The following is a 21,273-nucleotide window of genomic DNA, read 5'->3' on the forward strand; positions in this document are numbered from 1 at the left end:
TTTTATTGTAACTAAAACATGAGACCTTATCTTCAAAGAGCACACATGTAAAGAAACAGTCAAAAGAGGGAGAGGGACATGGCTTAGCTCAGAGAACTTAAGGACCTTCACAGGAGTAGAATGTGTTGAGGAAGAGAAAGTCTCTAAGAGACAGGGCAGAAATCCAAGCTGCTTCCAGAAACTCAAGGGCCTGGCCATACTAAGTGTGATTCTTGTCTCCCAGTGGAGAGTCTTAATAAACTGCACCGTGAATGCAGCGTCATTCAGTTGTGAAGGGTTAGCTACCTCTACATAACATGCAAGCTCTTACGAGGGCAGGTTCATCTTTTCCTGAAATTCTTTCAGTTTACAGGCAACTACACAATAGATGAATCTGCCCATTAAATTTCACACCCGCTCCACAACATCCTAAACACAGATGTTCCTGACACTTATGAACAGGCTTCTTTTCATACACTTCTGTCTCAGGACTTGCTGTGTCAAGGCAGCGACCCGCTACCTAGAATCTCTAAGTTCCTGTCCTCTGTTGAGGATGCTCAGAAGCAGAACACAGCGGAAGCAGCCTTAGAAAATGCCTTAACCAGGTCGCCTTACCTATGTCCTCATATTTCTCCCTTATTTCGTACATATCAGAGGTTCCCCAAATTAGCTGTTACCTAGAGTCCTTTGGAGAACTTCTTTTAAAATGCATGCGGTCCTAGATTCTGTCCCACAATGGGATTTAATATATGAGGTTGGGAGGAAGGGATGAGGAATGGTATATTTTAAAAATGTCCTAAGATGCCAGGTGTGGTGGCACATGCCTTTAACCCCAGCACTTGGGAGGCCGAGGTAGGGGGATCTCTGTGAGACCCTGTAGCTACTACACATATATCCTAGAACGGCTTAATTTAAAAGACTGACAATACCATGTCCCGAGACAGAAGAGAATGAAAAGAAGCCTGTTCATAAGTGTTAGGAACATCTGTGTTTAGGATGTTGTGGAGCGGGTGTGAAAATTAATAGGTAGATTCATCTATTGTGTAGTTGCTTATAAACTGAAAGAATTTTAGGAAGAGATGAACCTGCCCTCTTAAGAGCTTTCGGTCCCAAGACGTGAACTCTGATTCTACAGAAAGATGGCAGAAAGAGAGAGGAAGGGAGGGAAAAGGTCATCATTTAGAAACACTATAGGACTATGACAGCCTCTGGAGCAGCGCTTCTCAACGTGTGGGTCAAGTCCCCTTTGCTGTCACATATCAGACACCCTGCATGTCAGATACTTACATTACAATTCATAACGGCAACAGAATTACCGTTATGAAGGAGCAACACAATAATTTTATGGTTGGGGGGTCAGCACAACATGAAGAACTGTATTAAAGGGTCACGGCATTAGGAAGGTTGAGAACCACCACTGCTCTAGAATTTTAGAAGGAATGTCTGAGGGTACTCCATGGTCTCAACCTCTGAACTAACTCTTTAATGCTGAAAAGAGAAGACAAAATAGAATCCATCCAGATCTGGTCTACAGTGGGAACAGAAAAGGCAAAACAGAGAAGAAATAAGAAATGCTGCCCATTCTATGGAGGCAGGAGTCACCCACCTGGCTCTGGGCCTCCAGTTTAACTTCCTCGGGAGCAGGTTTGGTCATCGGGGTTGGGTTTGTGTTACAAGGATCCATCTGTTCTTTCTTCTCCACCTTGACTTTCACGTCATCCAGGCTCAGGTTCGGCGTTGATCTTAAGTCTTTCTCATCTTTGTCTAGAAGGTAGCGCAGGAGCTGATGGTCTTTCGACTCCTTTTTCTTTGAAGCATCCAGTTCTAGTTTTATGCTGGCGTTCCCCGGGGCTTGTCCCGGCACTGGCCCAGCTGCAGAAGTCGATGCGCTGTCCTTTTTCTCGGGTTCCACAGACAAAGTGGTGATGTCTGAGGGGCTGCCCTCCTGTAAAAGCCGGTGCAGAATTTTATGCCGCTCCGTCAGAGAGCTGTGGGAAGAGGGGCAGGTACCTCCCGAAGGGTTAGTGGAGGCAGAGCCGGAAGTGCCAGTGCAGGACAGCACGTCTTTGCAGCTCGTGTCTATGTCGGCATGCCGGAGCTGCTGTTCTGCAGTTGTTGTCAACAGCTGGACTAGCTTGTGACTAGTTTGAGAGTATTTGCTGTCTCCATCGGAGAGTCTGTCATTGTTATGCAGAAGTCCCGAGTCCAGAGGTTTGCTCTCATTAGCACTGTTGTCAGATTGGATCATTTCATTTAAAATGGATGCAATCTCTTTGTTATCTTTGGACTCAGCTTTTGCTGGTTGCATACTTAATCTGCTAGGTGAACTCTGTGAGCTCATCTGCCTAAGGCCTGGAGAACCGGCAGAGAAGCCAACAGAGTTATTGGGTCCTTCATTCATACCTTGTAAAGATGTTACTGGGAGATTTGAATAGGATCGGTTATTATTATTATTACAGGCACCACTAGTAATGCCAACTGGGGAGCTTAATGTTGGAATATTTGGAGGAAATGAATTGTTTGGCATCCTGGCCCTTGTTGCCAAGCCAGAATTAGCCTGTCTCCTCGGAGACATGAACTGCGAGAGGGAAATTCCTGTACCTTCCATAGGAGAATTATTGAGGTTCAAAGAGGGATTACTGCTCTGGGAACCTGCCTGTCCCTGGTTTAAGGCAACATTGGCTACAATCTGATTTCCAGGTGAACATCCAAAACTCCCTTGGCTGTTACTAGAGTTACTATGACTGCTGCCGCTAGTAAGGTCTGAGCTCTGTTGGCGGTTTACTCTGGCAGAGACCATGTTGTTGTTGGATGGTGGCAACGTAGATGAACGGGTCACACCATGAGCTGGAGAGATACCAGGATTGACTGAGGGGTTTATTCGGGGAATTGACATTCCAGAATTAGTGTCATCTTGAGGAGAAAGCCCACTGTGCTCCCTAGGGAAGAAAGATACATTATTATTCAATCGTTTTAATTTGTTTTTATTATTTTTTCATGACGACTTTATAAAAAAGGCCATTAGCCTCGTTAATGTTCCAAGCTATCAAGTAGAGAGCTTCTGTATCACCCTAAATTAAGGAAAACCAGGGAACTGCCATTCCCACTGTGAAGGGCAGCATCATTTCCTAGGAAACGGCACCTACGGACTTAAATCACTGACAGATTCAGTTGTGTGAAAAATAAACCTTTCTTGGTGTTGTGAAAATATGCAATAGATATACTAATAAGCTTTTCTAAAATTAGTATAAACAATTATTATTGTAATAATAACTTCATTTGAAAGAGAAACTTCCCACGCCTTTATTTAGAAAGTATTTTCTTTATGAGTCCCCTGTTACAGCTTTTAAGTATTTCAACTCCAAAGAGGAAGACTGGGTAAGGAAAATACTGTGCCACTGATGCAAAAATTAAAGAGGGTGATATGCAGACATAGCAGATGTTTTGAAAGAGAAATCACAATGTGAAAAAAGAACTGTGCTAATTCCACTCACAAGAAAATTTTCAACCAAAACTAGAAAAAGTCAGAATACTGACCTCAGGCTTTACCGAGCTCTTTACTCAAATGTGTAACTATGACAACAGATTTGTGACTGGCATTACCATGTTCTAATACGCAAAACATCAGATGGAAAAAAGATGAAGTGAGGGGAATGTCTTTGTTTTTAATGCTAAATTTTATGCAGTTACAATTTAGGTCTTTTTAATAAATAACAGCATAAAAGAATAATTCCATGAACTTACTATGTGGATCAGTATAAATTTCACTTAGAGGGAGGGAACAAATTAGAAGCAATATCGAAAGACTTCAAGTTGAGAGTTTAATTAATGAGTAAGGTTCCTATGGCAAACTGTCAACTTAAACTCCAGAGCCATAAATGTTGTCCTAATAAAGTACCCTTGAAAATGAAATAACAATGTTATTAACACTGAGATCTCTTCTAAGACTGTAAGTGCCTATGTAGAATGCTGTAAGTTTTTAGGCACCATTTTGTTTGACCCTTTAAAAAATGATTTTTCAGTCCCACCTTTCCTCTCTCCCTTTATGAACAACAAAGCTATTTGGTAACAAAACCCTTAGACCCATTGTGGATATACTAATAGATAATTAATATTAATTATGGATATACTCATCGTACTATTCTTATGCCTAACTTATAATTTCTCTCCAAATAAGTAGTACCTGTCGATGATATGAATTCCCATGATGAAAGGTTGCATGTCAGGACTTTGAGGGTAGCAAAGTTTACACTTGGTGTGGGCGCTAAGCATTGTCCCATCATTCAATATGAATCTATAGGATGGGCTGGAGGCAGTGCCACGAGTCATCACTGTTTCAAACAAAAGAAAAACCTAGTTAAAATTCTGACACTTGAACGCTGGGCAAAGGAGAGTTACCAGGTCTTATTTCTACCAACAACCTCATTGAAAATGCCTTCCCAATGCTGCCTGCTCTGATTCAAAGAAGAGTTCAGATATTTGGGTGTGTGTAGGGGCGTCCCAGTTAAAATATACCACTTGACGACAAGTTAGTCTAATTTGAATGGCTGCCTCCTGACATAAATTAGGACTGCGACAAACCCCAACCTAGTAAGATCTTAAATCTTTCTCTACAATGGGAAAGTTATTCGAATTTATTAAGTCTCCACTCCAAACACTGGGAGGTGCTTCTTTGCCTTTTGCCTTCAGTGTGATCTTTAACAAGTTTTCTTTTATTATCTTTGGCTGGCTGATGGTTTAAATTATAACTCTGCTGAGATATAATTCATATATCATAAAGTTCATTCCCTCTATTTTAAGATGTTTGAAGAATTCTTTATTTACTGAGGAAAGCCCTTCAGGTCCCATCTGACAAATTATAACACATATCTATATTATTTTTGATGTTATAATTTTTGAAGTTTAATAAGCAAATTAAGATAAAATCAATGATTACTAGTAAGGAACAAGACCCGGTTGTCAGTTAAATTACTTTATACACAATATCACATAAGTTCTGTCTCAAGCCTTTCCTATCAGCAGGCAAGAATCTAAGCTCTGAGGTAAGTGCTTGTGAAATACGTAGAGACTCTCCAAGACTGAAGGACTGAAACGTCACTGATGTTTTAGTAACACCACAGAATTCTATCTTATCTATCTATTGATGCTTAATAGATTTGGCAATATAAAGATTAAAAAGGCAATACCCACTGAAATACAAGAACTACTATCACAAATGACTGTTAAAATTAAGCCTGTAAGAAATGTTTTGAAGATATTTTACTTTTTGAGATAAAGTCTGTATACATAGGCCAGTCTAGCCCAGAACTTTCCATATAGCCCAAGTTGGCCTCAAACTTCTTCTCTTCTTGCCTCAGCCTGCTAAGTACTAAGATTAAAAACCTGTGCCAGTATGGCTGCTCAATTATACTTTAAATATCACATAGGAGAGATTTAAAATGATCAATTAATATTTTTCACGCTACAGACGACTCAAGAGAAGAGAAGACAGATTCTCTTTTATCTCGGTGTCTGGTACTGACTGAGGAGGGAGAGTCTGTTGTAAATCAGCGGTATGCTACATCTGCCTACGTACAGAAATGAGGACGTAAACTTGGTGCACTTTCAGCCACATCACTGCCCTGCTTGCCAAACACAGTGCATAGAGAAACTCAGTAATCAATAAGGTAATAAAGGATGAGAAGAATCTCTCACGGACACTGACAATTTCTGTGGAAGGGTATAAGCAAATGTTTGCTACAGTCAGTCCTAAAATTATGTTAACAGTCCCAACTGTTTATATCTTTTAACTAATATATTTAGAAAAACACAACTTCAGCAGAAAAGTGGCATTATACAATAAATTGTTTACACAAGGTTTTAAAGGGCCAGAGAAAACAGATAACACATCCCATATTTTTCACTTACTCCATTTTATCCATTTCTTGATCTTATTCATTTTTCAGATCTCCTTATTACATAGGGAAACACTGGTTACTTTACAGAGCTGCTCAACACAGCAGCATGAGCCTACATGTGGCCATTTGAAATGAAATATAACATAAAATTCACTTCCTTAGTCACACTGCCCACGATTTTAGTCCTTGACGTCCGCACGGAGCTAGTGGCTGCCAAACTGACTTCTTTCATTTTCAATGTGATTTCTTCCTACTTCCTGAACGTTTCTCCCAAGGGCCCTTTCCGAACCATTTGTCATTAGCTAGTGTAAGGGCTGATGCTCTAGCCCGCTCCTGTTTTCACCTCTCTACTGCCCTTTACAGTAGGCTCTGCCATCGAGTCACCCAGCAGGTAAGTGCTAGCTGACTGACCTTCTGTCTGACGCTTACGTAACTAGACTGGCATTGGCATGTGATTGGATGCCATAACTCTTTCCAAAGAACAGATTTTTAATCTTAGGTATGTTTTCAAACACTTCTATCTCAATTTATGTCTTTACTTTTATAGGAATAAAGACTTAATTTTATAATGGAAATGGATTATGAGAAAATTCCTTATTGATTATCAATCGTAAATGAGAAACAGCCAGACACTTGGAATAACATGGGAACCTTAGGGTGTTTAATATGGATTAAAGAAACAAAGTCTTTGGTTAATTATTCTATATAAACTTGTAAAAAATTTGAAATTTGGGAAATAATTTTAAGTATCATACTTAAAGTTTTGAAGTTAGATTATTATAGATGATAATGTATAGATTACAATTCATTGAGAACTATTCTTTAAAATGAGAAGAAAAGGTAACTCTTTGATATAGCAAAACTTTCTTTCTTTACCCTCCAGTTATAGGAATCCAGTTCAGACCTCAAACATGTTAGGCAAGCACTCTACCTTTGCACTAAAACCCTTAGTTTTTGTTTGTCTGTTTGTTTTCAAGACAACATTTCTCTGTGTAACAGCCTTGGCTATCCTGGAACTCAATTTATAGTCTAGGCTGGCCTTGAACTCAGAGATCACCTGCCTCTGCCTCCTGAGGGCTGGGATTAAAGGTGTGTTGTGGGCTAGTTGTTAAGACTTGAACTTACTAAAACTTACTCTGACTCTCTAGTTAACTGGAATTCTGATGCTTGCTTGTTCCCATGCGCAGACAGTAAATAGGAAGTCACCATGGACAAAGAGAGGAAGGAGACTAGGCGTCAGATTCCCACATGACCTTCTGACTTTGTTCCTTCCAAGTCTACAATTTAATGAAAATGAACCACAGCCCGTTTTCCTTTATTCACCACTAGAATGGAGCCAGTGACACTATGTGGCAATATCTAGCATGGATGCTAGCACATAATAGGGTTTCAACGGCTAATTCCTGCATAACCAACAAAGAAAACCAAGCAGTTTCCAGGGCACAAATGGTCCAAATCACAGACATTTAGTCAATTCTTTTTTTTTTTTTTTTTTTTTTTTGGTTTTTTCGAGACAGGGTTTCTCTTGTGTAGCTTTGCGCCTTTCCTGGAGCTCACTTGGTAGCCCAGGCTGGCCTCGAACTCACAGAGATCCGCCTGCCTCTGCCTCCCAAGTGCTGGGATTAAAGGCGTGCGCCACCACGCCCGGCTGTCATTTAGTCAATTCTTAAACAACGTTTACACTAATATCTTCCAGTGTGTATGTTACACTACTGATACTTTGAATTAAGGGTAAGGTAGCCATAACTCATTACAGATTTGGTTGCATAAACATCTATTCTGTATACTAAAACATCCCTTTAAGTGGGTTTCAAGGTTAGGTTTGGAATTCCATTTTTATCCCAGGTCTCCTGGCCTTGTTACTGATCACAGTTTTGCCAGCTATTCTGCAAACATTTTGATCTCTGCCTCCCTTTTTAAAAAAAATTTTGTTCTGAGACAGGATCTTACTACTTTGCTCAAGCTGGCTTCAAATTCACTATCCTCCTGTCTCAGCCTCCCGAGTGAGGCAAACAGGCAAACCCAGCCAAATTTCTAACTTTGTTAATTTCTAACCCTTTAGAACAGTTGCAAGAAGGGGTCTAACTGGAGGGTACCACTAATGTCGGGGAAGGCCCCCAGACAACTTGACAACTGTCTTTGCTTTCTTCCTGTCTTTCATCTTAGAAGAGGCCTCAACCAGGGGAGGAAATACATAGACATACACTTCCCTGGCCACAGCAGCTGCGGAAGTGCAGCTATTTCAGAACGTGATCTTTCCTAACTTGGCACCGAAGCAACCTGCACCAGCCTTGCTTTCTCGACACCAACTAACTGAGCAGGTAGGAAATGTGTGCAGCACATGACCTATTTAGTGTTTCCCTAGACAGAAAGATAATTAAAAAAAACTGCTATTAGGTAAAGAAAAAAAAATTAGTCCTAAATGGATGTTCATTTTCTTTCCTCCTCCTGGATATTCTAAGATTCTAAAATTACCAATGAATAACATCTGTTCGGTTCATCAATATTTCTACAGGAGGCAAGTAAGCTAATATTTTAAATATTTTCAATAAAGTTTGAAATAAAAAGATTTTTTGTCATCTGAACCTTGTTATTAACTATATAAACCTCAAATAACATTTTGGATAATCATTAATGTGGATTATTATTATGGGGTATTATGGCAATACTTCCAAACTTCTTGATTCTCTAAATCCCCACCAACTCCACTTGTGGTATATGTATGTAGATGTGTTATTACACACACACACACACAGTTGGGATTTTTTTTCTTTTTTGAGACAGGACGTCACTGTGTAGCCCAGGCAAGCCTGGAATTCACTATGTAGCCCAGGTTGGCCTCAAACTTGTAACAATCCTCTCTTCTTAGTCTCTTATATGCTAGGATTACAAGCATTATTTGGCATGCCTCGTACTTTATGAGTATAAAGTTAAGGTAACAAAATGATGAATAAGGAATAAATAAAGTTATTTGTAATTCTATCACTGAGGTAAAATTAACATTTTATTAATATAGAATTGGAGAGACAAATAAGAGCGAGATTACAGTATATACACTGTGTTTTCTTGGTCAATATTTTTTCATGTTACAATACATCAGGGACATTTAAAAGGTAAGAAATTAAGATCTATTATAGAACTGTAAGTAGATAAAGTTTTCACAAACTGCTCTGTAGACTATACATACATACACACATAGATACTTCAGCACTTCCCATCATTGGTGCCCTGCTGATGGATGTGCTGATGGAAAAAACACTCTGTGGAAAATAAGTACTCTGAGTAATGAAACAACTCAAAGTCCCCTAAACATGTCATGAATCTCCTAAAATGGGAGAATAAAGTCTGTATCAAACTCAATTAAGAACAAAACCACATTTCCTGGTTACAAATATTAAAAGATTGTGAAACCTAGTATTATATTTTCCAAATTTCTCTGTAAGAAAACATTGTAGGCTACAGACTCATTTAGTAGTCTGTAAGGGCCAGGACATCTGACTTGACAACTGCCTCCTGCATCCATCTTGTTCAGGATACCGGAAACATCTTCACTTCAACTTCCCTTTAGAGTACTGGTCTGGACTAAATAGAACCTATGCATCTTCTCCAGACTCTTTCTACTCACATCACCCTTCTCCTAGTTCAAAGTTCCTCAAGTGGTTTGATACCCACTTCCTCCAGTCTCAGTGCAGAACCATGGCTTCAGCCTGGTTCAAGCCAGTGCTCCCCTGTGTCCTTGGACTGGACTGTGGTTACAAATGTGACCCTGGAAGATGAAGTGGTAAGCATCCTTTGAAAGTATTTCATGAGCTGGGAGTGGCAGTCTACTGTTGTAATCCCAGCACTTGAGAGGTAGAGGCAAGAAGATCAGGAATTCAAGGGCTTTCTCAGGCACATAACTGGTTTGAGACCAACCTGGGCTACAGGTGAGGCTGCCAAAATAACAACAAAAGGCTGGGGTACGTCTTATTGCTGAAGCACTAGCCTAGAATGGATGAGGCTTTAGGTTCAGTTCCCAGCACTAAATACCCCCCCCCAAAAAAAAACCCTAAACAAAACAAATATTTCTTACATTGTCTTGACTGAAAGCAGCCAAAAACAAAAGGAACAAAAAACTAAGCTAAGAACAAAAATGTTACCGAATAGTAGGATTTTATAGCAATTACTACCTTCAAACAGTAAATTACTGAAAAGGGAGGAAAGATGACAGATGGAAGACAATTTTCTCTTGTCTAAATATCAAGCACTATAAAAATTTACACAAAATCAAGGATAAAGCAGCAAAATTTGTCTCTTTTTTCTTCTAAATTTAAATTTATTTAGGTGGACAAATAAAATCCTATTCATTTTTCCTATGCATTATGATGCCTTGAAGTACTTATTCATTGTGGGTGGTTTAACCTAGCTAATTAACATATGCTATATCACAATCATCACTTTTATGGCGAGAAGACTTAATATCTAGTCTCCTTCCTGCATTCCTCAAGAATGTAATATATTGTCATTAGCTGTAATCATCATGCACACAATAGATCTGTCAAGACTTATCCCTCATATCTAACTGTAGTGGTTTGAACACATCATCTCAATAGCTCCTACCATCCCTATAAACTGCCTAAGCCTCTCATAGCCACCATTCTACTGTTTCTACGCTGTATGTGTATAAGATCATATGGTACTTGTATTTCTGTGCCTAGCTTATCTCACTTATTGTAATGATCTCTAAATGTGCCACAGGAGCACCACCTTTTTATGGCTTAATAGCATTTCATTTTGTGTGTGTGTGTGTGTGTGTGTGTGTGTGTGTGTGTGTGTGTGTGTGTATGAACATTTTCTTCATTTCCATATACCCATTGATAAGCATGTAAGTTGACCCCATATCTTGGCTAATGGAATACAGGTATCTATTATACTGATTTTGTTCCCTTTGGTTATATACCCAGAAGTGGGATCCCTAAATTGAATGACAGTTCTGTTTTTAATATTTTTTGAGGAATCACACTCTTTTCTTTATAATGGCTATACTAATTTACAATTCCACGTACATACACACTCATCTGTGTGATGCAGTCCTTCTAACATGAACATGTCTCGCTGGCTTTGCACTGCCCTTAAGTGACAGAGGCAGCAGAGAAACTGCACATGTAAATGATTACTCTCTCCACCCTTGATAGGTGAATGGCTCTTAAACTTAAGCACTGTCTTTAAGGCCTGTTAAGACATCTGGTCCCTCATCTGAGATTTTAATTCAGTAGGGATTTTTAACACGTGATTTGCACATGTTTTCAAAGACTACATCTCTCTTACCAGGCTGGATCTATTGAATACAAAATACTAGAAGGTATACTTTATCCATGGCATTCTGTTTGATAAATTGTCTTTAATCTCCAAAACCCTAGAACCACTCAGATGAACTTTGGCTATCTTAGTTTCAAGGAGAAAAAAAAAATCAGTCATTTCTATCAAGGAATTCTTTTTTCTAAAAAAGTGGAAGGCATGATATTAAGAAATGCCTAATGAGGAAAAGGAGCTGGATTACAATTCCTTTTCTTTACACTGTCCTCTAAATAACTTTATTTTGTATGCTGAAAGATTAGCTATTTATTAGATTTTAGTTAATGTACTTTAGAGAGACTACTGATGGTTTATAAAATATGACTCTTTTGTGTCTGTGTGGAGCTTAATCATTTGGACAATAAATACCTGTTTCACCTTAGTGGAAATGTATACCAGTAATGGGTAAATAAAATTAAGTTTTTCAGCTATGCTATGGAAAGCCCACTTTGGAAATGATTACAAAAATCAAGGAGACCCATATACTACTTCACACATTAAGTAACGAGTGGAGGCTGTGCTGCAAGTTCCAAACCTGTTCAAAAGTCAGGCACTGCTATGTAGAGGAAGTCAAAAGTTCACACTTAGTAGAGGGAATCCATCATTACCATGATGGCTTCCAAGTCAGGATGCACACTGGGACTGCCTGGGAAAGTTACAAATAACATAGATTTTTGGCTCTTTGTAATCAAGTAGTCTTGAGGAGTGGCATGGAGTTTAGTCAGGAGCCCTCTGAAGAACTGCTTACTACTCTGTTCCAGAAAACCTACAACTTTGAGATTTATACAGATGGCTTTCAGGAAAAAGAAATTTTTCCTATTAGGAAGCAACTAACCTATAATGTAATGAATGATACACCATCAGAAAACTGAGGACATGATGTTATGGGGAAAATGTTAAAATTAAAAAGGGTGTGAGAATAATGAAAAAATTCCATTGTATTTTAGGACTATCTATCAATAGATAGAAGCTATCAAAATAAAGCTTACATTGAAAAAGGAGTCCTGGGCTACCATCCATGACAAGATTTTAAAGTACGTAAGCAATCCCTTCATTCTGAATCTCTGTGAACTTCCAGACCTTGATTCACAGACAAGGTCCCCTACTTATCCTATAACATTTCTTGGTTTCTCCAGGGCATGGGACATACTTGTTTATGTTCCCACAGACCTCCTAGATATGGTAGATATTCGGCAGTTAATGTCACAGGGCAGAGCTTTAAACTCAGAACTCTAAGCTAAGTCAGAAGACACATACTTCAACAGTCATGAAGTTAAATGAATAGTAGGAGATCTGTCATCCAGATGCCCTCTTACACATTTGTTTTCCTGGGGAAAATCTTTAAGAGACAAATCAAAAACAAAAACAAACAAACAAACAAAAAAAAACCCCAACAACCCAAAATCCCATGCTCTCACAAATTACTATCAAATCTGAATTTACTTTTTTAATAGTTACACTTCTATTATCATCAGGGTCACATTGATTTTAGAACTATTCTACATTCTCCTAATATATTCTGAGCAAACCCCTGCTTCCTAGCCACCACTGTATCCCTGGCACCTTACATACATAGTGTTCTATGCATGTAAGGAACTGGACACATCTGCTGAATGAATGAATGAATGAATGAGTGACTGCCACATGACATCCTAGTCTTTAGGATGTGCATCCTGGGTTTCAGGATCCACTCATGAATTACTTTGCTTACCCATTTCTTCCTTTCCTAAAACTTATTACAGAAGCTGTAATTTGGAGAAAATACTTATCAAGCTATGAGTTCTAAGAAAAGTTACTCAATAGTAACACACACAGGTTAACGAAAAAAAATTGAGACAAGAGTATTATTACCTTCTTGAAATAGCTGTCGGGCATAAGATGGCTCTCTGCCCTGAGGTTGGAAAAAAGCATAAATGCATTTCCTTACTAAATCTTCCCAGCCAGTTCTGCCAGCAGCTCTCAGGGAACTAGTATCAATAGAGATGATTTTACCTATGCAAAGAATGAAAGTTGACATTTATGACAGAGTCTTGATATAAACCATCCATATTTCAAAATTACCAACTACATCCAATTAATATTCTCTCTTTCTGAATATTTGTTAACAAAATCATTAAAGAGGGCCATTTATACTTATTACATATAGTAAAGGAGTATGTTAGAGACATGATAAGGATTGTTTGGTCTTGGATTGCTATGCATTAGCATGTTAGATTCAGTTCTAGTCAGGTATTAAAATCATATCAAGGCTAAGAGTGTAACTCAGTTGGTCCAGTGCTTGTCTACAAGGCATGCAGGTCTGAATTCAATTCCTGGCACTGCTAAACAGGGCATGGTGGCACATGTCTGTGAGCACTTGGGAGGCAGAGTCAGCCTGGGCTACGTGAGAGCCTGTGATCTCCCCAGATACGAAATCAGCAAAATCATCTGAAGCTGCTGAGGCATATCAGTTCAAAATCCTCAGGCCTGTTCTTTGATTCCACGCTCTGTATACTGCTCCTCTCTACAACTAACTGCATTATTTATTAGAGAACAGAAGTAAAAATGAAACATAGTATTCTAGTTGAAGCTATTTCCCAATGGCTAAGTGAAGAGAATATGAGTAAGAAGCTGGCTTTCCATTTTTATCTCTGGTTAATTTTTATAGACAATTTTACAACAAAGACTGGAGGCAACAAAAGTGGACTCAGAAACAGCATCAAATCAAAACCCTAAGATTTATGAGGCATCATACTATTGAAATAATGCTTTATAAAATCCAGCAGTAATTTGCTATAGTTATTATATTTGGCCAAATTGGCTATGAGAGAATGATGGCAGGTTATTTTTCTGTTAATAGGGCCAACTGACAGAGTCTGAGTTTTCAGGCCCGGTTTTTATTATATACACCCACGAGAGCCTGAGTTCAGTCCCCAGCACTTCCCTACCCCAAAGGCACTGCTAATCCACCATCTTCTCTGCCACCTGTTCTTGTCAGGTGTCCATTAGTGGAAAACTGGTATCTCATTGCTTTCCAGATTTGAATTTCCTTAGTTCCTAATAAGGCTGAGTACTTTTCATGTTTCTTCACTATTCATGTTTCTTTTTCTATGAATGCCTGATTGTATTTCCTCCTTTTGATATAATCAAGCCAAGCCTATCATAATGTGTATGCTTCTTCATTTAACTAGAATTATACATTCTCTTCTCCTCCCTCAATTTGGTTTTCTTAGTATTAAAATATTGATGAGCTTTTCTTTAACCTGTTAGGGTCTGGGATCTAAGGTAGCCCACTCTACTTGGGGATCTCATCACTCAACTCTTGGAACACCAGTTGAAAATCAAACAGGAGAACTTTGTTACTTAGAACAGTTTGAAGAGAGTCTGGTGAACATGAAATTGAAAGCATAAACAATCTTGGATTTTTGACAATTTAATTTTTGTCTCTTACTATGTCATACATAAACGTTTATTATAGGAGCAACTCAACTGTTACATAATCTTCATATACAATAATGCTCCTCATAGGCAATGGATAAGGGAGGGTGTGTGTGAGTTTGGGATTGTGGAGCTGTGGAAGAGAAAGCAGTTACGTTTTCAGCAATGGTACTAAATGATTCTGCTTAGAAGAGAGTCATAAAGAGTTTGGTTTAGAATATCTCTGCCGACCAAATGGAAGTTGAACCAACCACTAACTAACCAAACAGAAAACAACAGACAACAAAAGCCCCACCATCCAATGTTTCTTGATGGAGGACTTAAAAAAAGCAGGGGGGGCGGGGGCACAAAGCTGGGCGTGGTGGCCTATGCCTTTAATCCCAAAACTCAGGAGGCAGAGGCAGGCAGATCTCTGTGAGTTCAAGGCCAGCCTGGTCTACAGATAAAGTTCCAGGACATCCAGGGCTACACAGAGAAACCCTGTCTCAAAAAACCAAAAACCAAAACAAAACAAAAAGACACAAATCACTCCACATATAGTTTAAAAGTAACATTAAAATGAAGTATTTAGCCAGGCGGTGGTGGTGCATGCCTTTAATCCCAGCACTCGGGAGGCAGAGGCAGGCAGATCTCTGTGAGTTCAAGGCCAGCCTGGTCTACAGGGCGAGATCCAGGAAAGGCGCAAAGCTACACAGAGAAACCCTGTCTCGAAAAACCAAAAAAAAAGTATTTAGTATTTACCTTATCTCACCATACTCTATGAATTCTACTCTATGATATAATAAAATACTAGCTTTAAATTTTAAGTCTACTTTCTATTTTTCTGGTAACTTGGTATGAGAAGTGAAGTGCAGTACTGTGGTGGAAGGTAATGTAATATAAAAGAATAATACTTCATTAGGGATAAATATTTTCATTCTCAGCAATCAGTTATCATTTCCCACTTATAAAACAAGTAAGCTGGTATGAGTTATTTTCAAAAATAAGTCTTATTTTAAATTACTTTAAGATTTATTTTATGTGTATGTGCATTTTGTCTAGATGTATGACAGTGTACCATGTGTGTGCCTGGTGTTCTCTGAGGCCATAAGAGGGTATCAGATCTCCTGGGACTGGAGTTACAGACAGTTTTAAGTTGCTATGTGGGTCTTCTCCAAGATCAGCCAGTATTCTTAATTGCTGAGCCATCTCTCTAGATCCTGGAATCTGTTATTTTTGAGGTCCCTTTTAGTTGAACAATTGTTGTGAATAGTCATGATTACTTTTATTTATTTATAATAGTCAGATGCAGCTGAAATTTTAATTTAAGTTCTTCTCCGATTTAATGTAGTATTGAACTTACAGAATAAGTTGAAAAGTACTGTTCTTGAACTCTCTTATTACCACTGTGTGTCCACGTGTTTGTGTGTGTAGGTTCATGTGCCCTGGGACATGAAGGTCAGGGACAAGTCCCTGGAATCAGTGCTCTCATTCCGCCTTAGGTGGGATCTGGGCATGGAACTCAGGCTGCTATGCTGGGCCAGGTCCCACACCCCACCGAGCCATACTACTGGCTCATGCACTAACTAAGCCTCTCATGGCTGACACTTACTATACAGCCTGACAAACAGCCTTCCCAACAGGTTTCATTCTGGGTCTCATAAAGCCTTTATCTGGCTTCTTTTTATATTAATCAGTTACTGAAAAAAAGACCAGTGTTCATTGTCAATGACACCTACTTTCTTCTATATAAAATATTTCTGGCTTTCAATAAGGGCTCATTGAATTTTTCCAGTGTTGCTCTGAACAAAAATGGGGGTGAATACAATACATGCTAGACTGGGAAAGGGCTGAAGAGGTGCACAGTCCCTTCATATGAACATGCTCCACGGCAGCCCACTCCCAGGCCTCTCGCCACTGTTTTTTCCTATCTGTGCTAACTTACTTCCCACTTTCTTTTTAGGAAGAACACTTGGAACTTTATCTTTAAAAACAAAGAATAAAGCATATAACACAAGAATACCAGATTTCTGAGAGCTAAATAGAATCTTTAAAGACTGAAGCTGGCGTGGTGGCTTGCTAACTTAATCCCAGCACTCAGAGGCAGAGGCACAGGTGGATCTCTGGTCTATAGAGTGAATTCCAGGATGGCCAGGGTTACACAGAGAAACTCTGTCTCAAAAACAAAGTAAGAATTGTAAAAAAAAAAAAAGTACAATTAAAATGGACAAAGAAAGAATAAATTCAGTTGAAGTCATATTTAAAAGTTCTTCTAAAAAATATTCCTTCTATCTATCTATCTATCTATCTATCTATCTATCTATCTATCTATCTATCTATCTATCTATCATCTATCTTTTTTAAAATTAGGGAGGTGACTGGGAGGTGTAACTGAGTATGTAAAAACATGAAAAGCTGCATGTCAGTATGAAGATAAATTAACTAGCAAAAAGCCTCGAGGAATTGTAAACAACAGCTGCAATTTGTTCTGGACGGGAATCAGATCTTAGGGGCTTTTACGAAGAAAGGATTATTTTCAGGCACTCTCTTGTTACACCATGCAGCCCTACTGCCTGCTTCTTGGTCCTACTAATGTTCGAGCTGCTCCATCTGTTTCTTGAGTCAGGAGTACTCCCTGTAAACAAGGCCCTTCCACACTGACCATTTCCAACACTGACACTTTGGACATGTGGCACTTCTTCATACTTGGTGGTCCACGGGCTCAATATTAGCTCAGTCCTCAGTAAGACCTTTTAGAACAACCACTGAATTTCAAAAATGATCCTCAAAGATCCGCCATGATATGGAACTACAGCACTCACTCTCTATTTGCTTCAAAGAAGGCCTCACTATGCTGCTCAGGCTTGTCCTAACGTGTTGGCTCGAGTGATGTTATCGCTTCAGCCCACCTGGGAGCTGGGACTGCAGGAATGCACCTACCGGTGTGCTGACCTCCCATCATTGGTTTTCACTTGCCAAACACATTACACATTTTACCTGTGTTTATCTGTGTGTCTATGCATACATGCATGTGTATGCTTTTTTTTTTTTTCTTTTTTTTTTTTTTTTTTTTTTTTTCCATCACAGGCAATTTATTTTGTTCTATTCATTCACAGTTAATACAGAAAATACTTGGAAACATTTCCATATAATGTTTGACACAGAAATCATCAAATAGAAGTATACAATGTTGACAGGAGGCAGTACATTTATAATTTATAACCCCAAATGTATTTATAAATTAGAAATGGAAAGATCTACAAATGAAATTATGAAGGTTCACCAAAGTCATTTAATCTGTCAGTTTCTCCTTCATTTTTATGTCTTAATAATATTCTATTGTATGAATAAGCCACATTTTATTTCTCTCCACTATTTGATAGCTATTTGAGTTGTATGCTTTGTCCATGACAGGAGCTGGTTCTCCTTTTCTTACATGTGGGTTCAGGGATCAAATTCAGGTCATTAGACTTGTAGCAAATGCCTTTACCCACTGAGCACTCTGGATGGCCCAGCCAAATACTTTTAAACATATTATTAAACCTACCAATTTATATCCATTTGTAAATGTATAGATACATATATCAACAAGTTTGAATTTCTTCCTTGATTATAAAAATGGTTCATGATCAAACGGATACATGCATGTGAATATTTATAAAAATTGGTCTCTACAGCATGATGCTCGCGACATTAATTACGGCATCTAAAGATCAATATCAGGATGACTATTTAAAATGCTTTCTATAAGAGATTGGGAAACAGAGGATGTTACATTTGGATATTGTCAGTGCTAAGTCCACATTATTAATATCCAGGAGCATTTTTAATTTTGTGAATACCTGTAGTATCTTGCTTGGTCATAAAGGATTCTACACCTGTAATAGCTGGAGGCCGAGGTAATCGCCGAGCAATACAAATCAAACATGACTGGAAATCTGCCCAAAACAAGAAGAGAAAATTGAAGAACAAAGTATAGAGAAAATGTTTACACCAATTACTTAGTAGCTTTGATTTTAAAATTGCATGTTTCAGGATTTACCATAATATTAGAATCACTCTAACACAGTAGTTCAACCTTCCTAATGCTGGGACCCTTTAATACTGTCCCTCATGTTGTGGTGACTCCCAACATAAAATTATTTCATTACTACTTCATAACTGTAATTTTGCTACTGTTATGAATCATGGTGTAATATTTTTGGAGACTGAGGCTGGCCAAAGGGGTTAAGACTCCTGGGCTGAGAACCACTGCTAACTTTAGAGCATAGAAGAACTAAAATTCCTGGCAACATGAACCCAGTAGCTCTAAGAAAGTTTGTCAGGGAAAGCCTCTTCCCATCTACTACTGCACATAAACTGTAGAGACAGACACTCACAGCAGGGGAATTGTCTGGTTGGAGTGACGCAGCACCAGTTTGCAATTTTATTTCCGTTGTTTCCAATGCTATCAACTAAGCTCAAGGGACTCAGATTTGCTAAGCACATGCTCTGCCACTAGCTCCCAATACTATTTTTAAATAAAAAAAAAATGTGTATGAGTGCTTTGCCTGTATGCATGTCTGTGTACTATGGGCATGCAGTGCCTACAGAGGCCAGGAGGCATCAGAGCCACTGGAACCGGAGTGACTGACAGTTGTGAGGAGCCATGTGGTGCCGGGAATTGAACCTGAGTCCTCTAGAAGAGTAGCCAGTACTCATAACTTTTGAGCTATCTCTTGAGCCCCCTGTACTGGCAAGCTTTGTGTCTTCTTGATACAAGCTAGGGTCACTGGAGAGGAGGGAGCCTCAATGGCGAAAATGCCTCAGTAAGATCAAGCTATCTTTAATTAGTGATTATTGAGGGAGGGCCCAGTCATTGTGGGTGGGGCCACCCTAGGCAGGTGGCGCTGGGTACTATACGAGAGAAAAGCAGCACTCCTCCATGGCATCAGCTCTTGCCATGGTGATATGCTCCTGCAATCCCGGCACTCATAAAGTTGAGGCAGGAGACTGTTTCTAAGTTCGAGTCTAGCTTAGGCTATGTAGTGAGTTGAAGGCCATTTGAGGAAACACAGTGAAACTTTATCTCAAAAAGCCAAATGGGTTGTGCCTGGTGGCACACACTTTTATACCAGTACTTGGGAGGAAGAAGCAGGTGAATCTCTGTGTGAGTTTGAGGCTACCTTGTCTACACAGCAAGTCAGAGCTACACAGTGAGACCCTGTCTCAAGAAAAAAAATGTAGGAAATTGAACTGTGGTTATGACATATAATAGAGTAACCAAAAACATTATCTCAAGAAGGTAGTGTGTAATCAATTTCCCCTGTTCCTTCAAGCAAAAGATAAAACAATCACTTTAAGATGCCCTTTACCTTCACCATCTTCTTGGATTGATTTTGGCTGTGACACTGTGAAGCATTGCATTACTTCATAGCGCTGGCAAGCTTCTTGGTTCTCGGTACCTGGCTCGTCTGGAGGGTGAATTAGCATCCTGCAGTTAAATGTATGGCTATTTCGGCGTGTTGCCTCTTGAGGCCAAGGGACTCCATTTACTAGGGAGACAAAATTGATTTATATGCTTGTGAATAAAGTGATAAAAGCATAAATTCTGAAGGTACAAAAAACAAAAACAAAAAACAAATCATACTTCAAAGCATCTGGCTAATTAGATATCCATATTAAAAGACTGGCACACATCCTCAGATCTAATATAGTAAGTCAATAAGGTACATCTACCAGTTAGAAATTGTAACATTTCCAAGAAAATATATGAGTCATACAGCAAATAGACCACTTCACTAACAGCATTTAGAAATAAAGACAAAATTCAAAATGACTAGTGTTGTAGTTAACTCTTTTTATTTGCAGCTATATATTTTAAGGTGAGAAAATTTAAGGCTACAGCTACAGTGTTAAGCAGGACTCATCAAAGGCCAATCCTAAGGGCAGGCTCTGTGTATGGGGCAGAAGACTAAAAGTCTGTTCAAGGAGTCTGTGACTTAGACTAGAAATGAGAAATACTGGTGTCTTACAGCCATTCTCTGTACTGCATTAACTTAACTAGCATAGTTTATATGTTACAATGCTTTGAATATGATGGGTAAACAGTAAGTAATACCAAAAGATTGCTAGCAAACAAACATCATCTCCTTTAGTATAAGAAGATTAAATTTAGTTTTAGAAAAGAGCCTGTATATTTCAAGTCAAAATCACTGTGTTGTGAGTCATAGTTCTACACACAATGTCCTAACAGATTATGGGTTCCCAGGCGGTCAGAGAGGTTGTAAATCCACCCGCCCACTGTTGACCCACTTTCATTTTCTACATCCCATCATTCTATAAGGACAAGAGAAAGTATGGAAACTCACTTCTCTTGCACTAAGTTCTGTTCTTTTTTTTTTTTTTTTTTTTTTGGTTTTTTTTTCGAGACAGGGTTTCTCTGTGTAGCTTTGCGCCTTTCCTGGAGCTCACTTGGTAGCCCAGGCTGGCCTCGAACTCACAAAGATCCGCCTGCCTCTGCCTCCCAAGTGCTGGGATTAAAGGCGTGCGCCACCACGCCCGGCTCCTAAGTTCTGTTCTTTATAAGTTGTTGGGTTTCAGTCACTTAGTATTTGATTTCCAGTTGCTTCATCTTACAATTAAGGGATCCACTGGATAATCTCTAAAGATGGGTGTACTCTACAGT

The 21,273-nt window shown here is 39.0% G+C and overlaps 1 protein-coding gene across 5 annotated transcripts in view; it reads right to left on the reverse strand.

Moving 5' to 3' along the window:
• The window catches only part of Ncoa1 (nuclear receptor coactivator 1), a 201,692-nt gene that overhangs the window by 44,127 nt on the left and 136,292 nt on the right, over positions 1-21,273 (reverse strand). For all 5 annotated transcript variants that reach the window (XM_076559106.1, XM_076559105.1, XM_076559108.1 and 2 more), the window contains 5 exons: positions 19,961-20,140; positions 18,449-18,544; positions 13,062-13,202; positions 4,163-4,310; positions 1,586-2,918 (listed from right to left, as the gene is read on the reverse strand). In XM_076559106.1, coding sequence (XP_076415221.1) covers positions 1,586-2,918; positions 4,163-4,310; positions 13,062-13,202; positions 18,449-18,544; positions 19,961-20,140 — 1,898 coding nt within the window. The remainder of the gene's footprint in view (positions 1-1,585; positions 2,919-4,162; positions 4,311-13,061; positions 13,203-18,448; positions 18,545-19,960; positions 20,141-21,273) is intronic.

The sequence above is a fragment of the Peromyscus maniculatus genome, chromosome 22 (assembly GCF_049852395.1).
Source record: "Peromyscus maniculatus bairdii isolate BWxNUB_F1_BW_parent chromosome 22, HU_Pman_BW_mat_3.1, whole genome shotgun sequence".
Lineage (NCBI taxonomy): Eukaryota > Metazoa > Chordata > Mammalia > Rodentia > Cricetidae > Peromyscus > Peromyscus maniculatus.